This window comes from Balaenoptera physalus (genome assembly GCF_965194825.1).
Source record: "Balaenoptera physalus genome assembly, chromosome: 19".
Classification (NCBI taxonomy): Eukaryota; Metazoa; Chordata; class Mammalia; order Artiodactyla; family Balaenopteridae; genus Balaenoptera; species Balaenoptera physalus.
This window is the reverse complement of record NC_138900.1, coordinates 55,623,993-55,630,797: the sequence shown is the minus strand read 5'-3', so window position 1 is coordinate 55,630,797 and position 6,805 is coordinate 55,623,993. Positions and strand designations below refer to the sequence as shown.

Here is a 6,805-nt window from a genome sequence, read left to right as displayed (position 1 = left end):
AGAGGTGCCTCCCCTTGTCCAAACCTTAACCTGCAAGCTCTTCGCGGATTGCCCACAAGTGGCTAGACCTTGGCCTACAACTCCCGGCAGAGCTCGCGGCAGGGGGCGTGTATCCAAAAGAGCGAGGAGCGTGGGTGACTCAAGCAGAGTGACGGAGTGAAGGGGGCGTGTCTGTTTGGGGCAGGCGCCGTGCCGCAATTGGATGATCCGGGAAGAGGGGGCGGAGCCAGTGTTTGGGTCAGCCAATGGTTTGCGGTCAGACGGAAGGGGGGACGGGGCGTGGCTGGACTGAGTCCGGGCTGCGTGGAGCTCACCGAACGCGGGTGTCGTGGGTGGGAACGCGTAGTCCTGGGACCGCCGAGTCTGGGCGCGGGAGATGGCGGCGCGATGGAGCAGCGAGAACGTGGTGGTGGAGTTCCGCGACTCCCAGGTGAGCTCGGGGCCTAATGGAGCCTTTTAAGCATGCGCCCTTCCTGGTTCCCCTCCCCCACGCTGCCGGGTCATTCTTGGGGGTGGCGGGGCGACCCCCAGTCCGGGCTGGAGAGATGGGCAAGGGAGTGACCCGGACCTGTCAGACCCGAGCGGGTGAGGGGGTCCTTGATGACTGTTGCGGGTGTTTGGGGCTGGCATGGGCGGGGTTTCGGGGTTCCCCTCGTGGATACCGGGAGTGGGGTCTGCCTGGGGACATCGAATTGCAGAGATTGCGCGCTAGTAAGCGCTGAGGGGAGGCTTCCCATGACCAGGGTGGTGAGCGAGGGGGGTTTAGGTACCCCCGCGCCTGGTGACTTTGGGCAAGTCGCAGAACTTACTTGAGCCTCAGATGCATGGACTTAACCCTGCCTCACAGGTCTTTGGAGTGGATTCGATTAAAAAAAAATGCATGCAAAGTGCCTGTTTCGCGCCTAAGTTTTTAAGCGGTTACTGATGTTACGACAGTGGAGCACACCGTAGGTGAATAGGAGTATGCACTGCATGTATTGCCCGGGTTCGAATCCCGCCTCAGCTCTTAGCCTGTCATCACCCTCTGTGCATGTTTTCTCACCTGTAAGAGGTGCGAATCGTACCTACCTCATACGGTTGGTGTGAGAGTTTTATGAAGTCATACATTTCGAATGTGTGGCACAGTGCTGGACACATGGTAAGCCCAAAGGAACACTAGTATTTACTAGGAAATTTTATCATTTTTCTATTTCATTCCTTCCATATGCTGGGCCTTGTGCTAAGTGGTCTACATTTCCTTTTTCTAATTCATGAAAGAACCATGCAAGATAAGTAGATTTTTTTTCCCCCCAACGGGGAAGCTGATCCCCGTTTGGCTGATCCCAAGTGACTTGGCCAAGGCCTCCCATTATGTTGTCGCATTGGGATTTGAATGCAGGCGTCTGGCCCCAGGGCCTTGTTGGACTCATTACACTGCTCTGCTTCATACTGTATGAGCCTGTCATACAGTCGTTTTACAATAAATATCATGCCCCCTTTCCCCAGCACCCAGGACAGTGTGTTGGTGATTGTCTTCATGTATCGAACACATAATTTATTGAATACCTTCAGTGTGCCAGACTTTCATTCAGTCATTTTTTCAATAAGGGTTTATTGAGCTTTTGACAGGTGCACACTGTACCAGGCACTGTGTTGGTGCTCAGGTGATTTATACTGAAGGGGAATCTGGATTTACGATAAGGGGGTGATGTGGTTTCTTCTTTCTAAAACCTATCCCTTCTTTTGCCGTAAAGATGCATGAGGGGAGAACCTCCCACCAATTTGCTCTATGGGTGCCCTTGATACATAGTGCCCATGGAGAATTTGAGCAACCGCATTTGGGTGAAAGGATCCTAAAACACTTTGCACTGTCAGCATGGTGTCTCTGGGAGGAAGAAAGATGCCAGACTCCCAGGGAAAAAGAACCATATTCCTGTTACCCTTTTTGTTAATTGCTTTCACTGGGGACTAAGAACAGAATCATGTGTCCTACCTCTGAGCTTGCTAATTTGGAAGCTACTAATCTGCAAACCCTTTAATTTTCACAGAAACCCAGGTAGTCTCACCCCTACTTCTCTACACAGATGTAATTGAAAAGACCTGCAGAGAGGGTGTTGACACATATATTAGGATGCTATGAAGTCATATCAAATAATTAAACCTAAACAGCAGTTGTCATAGTAAGAGAACAAACTAAATTGGGTAATTTAACTGCCTTGCGGGAGTTTCTGTTTTTCTTTCTGGTTTTTCTATTCATTTGGAAGGGTGAGTCTTAGTGTGAATTAGCATGGTTTTGTGATTGATTTTGGTGATCACTGGGAGGGGTAGGGACTCGTTTTATTAACTATTTCATTAACGTAGAAAGAAAAAGTTAAAACTCTTCACACTGCCTTTCTGAAAAGACAGAACAATAAACTTTTCCAAACACCCCACCACTTTTTTTTTAAATTTTTTATTTATTTTTGGCTGCATTGGGTCTTCGTTGGTGTGACCCCACCACTTTTAAAAATCATTTAAAAAATTTAAAGCTTTTAGGTTTTTCAGAGAAAAACCCCAGTCTGAAAGGTGAAACTTTTTTACATTTTATATGTGTCATTTACTTTATAAAACAGATGTTACTTTCACCGATTAATAGTGAGGAAGCTGTGCTGCTTGGCATCTACTCTGAAGTGGTCCCTGGAATTGATGAGTGTGAATGCTAAGAAAGCTTAGCGATAGTTTTCTAGAGCAACACCATCCACTAGAACTTTCTGAGATGATGGAAATGTGGCTCTTCAACACTTGAAATGGGGCTAGTGTGACTGAGATAGTGTATTTTAATTAATTTATTTATTTTAAAATAAATTTATTTTATTTATTTATTTTTGGCTGCATTGGGTCTTCGTTGCTGCACGCGGGCTTTCTCTAGTGGCAAGTGGGGGCTACTCTTCGTTGCGATGCACAGGCTTCTCATTGCGGTGGCTTCTCTTTGTTGCGGAGCACGGGCTCTAGGTGTGCAGGCTTCAGTAGTTGTGGCATGCGGGCTCAGTAGTTGTGGCTCACTGGCTCTAGAGTGAAGGCTCAGTAGTTGTGGCGCACGGGCTTAGTTGCTCCGCGGCATGTGAGATCTTCCCGGACCAGGGCTGGAACCCGTGTCCCCTGCATTGTTAGGCGAATTCTTAACCACTGCGCCACCAGGGAAGTCCTTTTTTTTTTATTTTTATTTTTTATTTTTTTGGCTGTGTTGGGTCTTAGTTGCAGCACGTGGGATCTTCATTGAGGCAGGCGGGATCTTTTGTTGCCGTGTGCGGGCTCTTCGTTGTGATGTGCGGGCTCCTCTCTAGTTGTGGTGTGTGTGTTTTCTCTTTAGTTGTGGTGCACAGGCTCCAGAGCGCATGGGCTCTGTAGTTTGCAGCACGTGGGCTCTCTTGTTGAGGCTCCCAGGCTCAGTAGTTGTGGCACACAGGCTTAGTTGCCCCGCGGCATGTGGGATCTTCACTCCCTGACCATGGATCGAACGCACGTCCCCTGTGTTGAAAGGCGGATTCTTTAGCACTGGACCACCAGGGAAGTCCCAGCACAAGATATCTTAACATTTGTATGTGTCCTTTTCAATTTCTTTCATTAATGTTTTATAGTTTTCAGTATACAGGTCTTTCACCTCCTTGGTTAAATTTATTTCTAGGTTGTAAATGGGATTGTTTGATGCAATTGTAAATGGGATTGTTTTCTTTACTTCTTGTTCTGATGACGTATTAGTGTATATTAGTGTATAGAAATGCTACAGATTTTTGTGTATTAATTTTGTATCCCACAACTTTATTTAATTAGTTTATTAGTTCTAACAGGTTTTTGATGGAGTCTTTAGAGTTTTCTGTATTTAATATCATGTCTTCTGCAAATGGTGACAGTTTTACTTCTTCCATTCACATTTTGATACCTTTTATTTCTTTTTCTTGCCTAATTTGCTCTGGCTAGGACTTCCAATACTGTGTTGAATAGATGTGACAAGGGTGGGCATCCTTGTCTTGTTCCTGATCTTAGAAGAAAGGCTTTCAGCTTTTCACTGTTGAGTATGATGTTAGCTGTGGGCTTGTCATATATGGACTTTATTATGTTGAGGTATGTTCCCTCTATATTTACTTTGTTGAGAGTTTTTATCATAAATGGACGTTGAATTTTGTCAAATGCTTTTTCTGCATCTATTGAGATGTTCATATGATTTTTATTCTTCATTTTGTTAACATGGTGTATCACATTGACAGATTTGTGGATATTGAATCATCCTTGCATCCAAGGAATAAGTCACACTTGATCATGGTGTATGTTCCTTTTAATGTATTGTTGAATTCAGTTTGCTAATATTTTGTTGAGGATTTTTGCATCTGTGTTCATCAGGGATATTGGCCTGTAATTTTCTTTTCTTGTTATGTCCTTATCTGGTTTTGGTATCAGGGTAATGCTGGCTTCATAAAATGAGTTTGGATGAGTTCCCTCCTCTTACGGTTTTTGGAAGAGTTTGAGAAGGTTTGGTATTAAATCTTCTTTGAATGTTTTGTAGAATTCACCAGTGAAGCTCTCTGGTCCTGGACTTTAGTTTGTTAGCAGGTTTTTGATTACTGATTCAGTCTTTTTTTTTTTTTTTATAGATTTATTTATTTTTTGGCTGTGTTGGGTCTTCGTTGCTGCGTGTGGGCTTTCTCAGGTTGCGGTGAGCGGGGGCTACTTTTTGTTGTGGTGCGCGGGCTTCTCATTGCGGTGGCTTCTCTTTGTTGCAGAGCACAGGCTCTAGGCACACGGGCTTCAGTAGTTGTGGCACGTGGGCTCAGTAGTTGTGGCTTGCGGGCTCTAGAGCGCAGGCTCAGTAGTTGTGGTGCATGGGCTTAGTTGCTCCACAGCATGTGGGATCTTCCCGGACCAGGGCTCGAACCCATGTCCCCTGCATTGGCAGGCGGATTCTTAACCACTAAGCCACCAGGGAAGTCCCAGATTCAGTCTTTTTAATAGTAATCAGTCTGTTCAGATTTTCTGTTTCATCATGATTCAGTCTTAGTAGATTGTATGTTTCTAGGAATTTACCCATTGCTTTTAGGTTGTCCAATTTGTTGGTGTATAATTGTTCATAGTAGTCTCTTATGATGCTTTGTATTTCTGTGGTATCAGTTGTAATATGTCCTCTTTCATTGCTGATTTTATTTCAGCCCTCTCCCATTTTTTCTTGGTGAGGCTAGCCATAAGCTTGTCAATTTTGTTTATCTTTTCAAAGAACCAGCTCTTAGTTTCATTGATCTTCTCTGTTGTCTTTTTTTTTTTTTTTGGCTGCTCCACGTGGCATGTGGAACTTCCCTGACCAGAGATCGAACCCGTGCCCCCTGCATTGGGAGCGTGGAGTCTTAACCACTGGACTGCCAGGGAAGTCCCTGTTATTTTCTTTATTCTACTAACTTTGGGCTTCTTTTGTTCTTTTTCTAGTTCCTTGAGGTGTAAAGTTAGATTGTTTATTTGAGACTTTTCTTGTTTATTGAGATAGACATTTATTGCTATGAACTTCCCTCTTAGAACTGCTTTTGCCACATCCCACAAATTTTTGTATGTTATATTTCCATTTTCCTTTGTCTCAAGGTATTTTTAAAATTTCTTTTTATTTCTTCTATGACCCATTTGTTGTTCAGTAGCATGTTGTTTAATCTCCACATATTTGTGAATTTTCCGCCAGTTTTGTTTGAGTAATTAATTTCTCATTTTATACCATTGTGGTTAGAAAAGACGCTTGATATGATTTCAGTCCTCTTAAATTTATTAAGACTTGTTTTGTGGCCTAACATATGATCTATCCTGGAAAATTTTTCATGCACACTTCAGAAGAATGTGTATTCTGTTGCTTTTTTTTTTTAAATTTTATATTTGACTGTGTCTGGTCTTAGTTGCAGCATGCAGGATCTTTTGTTGTGGTGCATGGGCTGCTTCTCTAATTGTGGCGCATGGGCTTCTCTCTAGTTGTGGTGCACAGGCTTAGTTGCCCCGTGGCCTGTGGGATCTTAGTTCCCCGACTAGGGATCAAACCTGCATCTCCTGCATTGGAAGGCGGATTCTTAACCACTGGATCACCAGGGAAGTCCCTGTTCTGTTGCTTTTGGATGGAATATTTTAGATATAACTGTTATGTCTATCTGACCTAATGTGTTGTTTAAGGCCGATGTTTCCTTATTGACTTTCTATCTGGATGATCCATCCATTGAGGCAAGTTGGGCATTAAAATCCTCTAATATTATTATATTGTTGTCTGTTTCTTCCCTTAGGTCTGCTAATATGTGCTTTATATATTTAGGGGCTCCTATATTTAGTGCATAAATGTTTATAAATATTATATCCTCTTGTTGGATTGACCCCTTTATCATTATGTAACACTTGTCTTTTTTTTTTTGGTATTTATTTATTTATTTGTTTATTTATTTTAACATCTTTATTGGAGTATAATTGCTTTACAATGTTGTCTTAGTTTCTGCTGTATAACCAAGTGAATCAGCTATATGTATACATGTATCCCCATATCCCCTCCCTCTTGCATCTTCCTCCCACCCTCCCTAACCCACCTCTCTAGGTGATCACAAAGCACCGAGCTGAGCTCCCTGTGCCATGCAGCTGCTTCCCACTAATCATCTATTTTACATTTGGTAGTGTAACACCTATCTTTGTCTCTGCTAACAGTCTTTGTTTTAAAGTCTATTTTGTCTGATAGAAGTATAGCTACTCCAGCTTTCTTCTGGTTTCCGTTTGCGTAGAATATCTTTTTCCATTCCTTCACTTTCAGTCTGTATGTCCTTCCATCTAAAGCGAATATCCTGTT

General features: G+C 43.2%; 1 protein-coding gene across 8 annotated transcripts in view; it reads left to right on the top strand.

Annotated features, from left to right (window-relative positions):
- The first annotated feature begins 230 nt into the window (after window positions 1-230).
- Window positions 231-6,805, top strand: part of WDR59 (WD repeat domain 59) — a 95,337-nt gene continuing 88,762 nt past the window's right edge. For 4 of the 8 annotated variants that reach the window (XM_082438994.1, XM_082438991.1, XM_082438990.1 and 1 more), the window contains exon 1: window positions 231-430. In XM_082438994.1, coding sequence (XP_082295120.1) covers window positions 246-430 — 185 coding nt within the window. In that variant the 5' untranslated portion in view covers window positions 231-245. The remainder of the gene's footprint in view (window positions 431-6,805) is intronic. The other 4 variants (XM_082438997.1, XM_082438996.1, XM_082438992.1 and 1 more) reach the window with 2 other exon arrangements.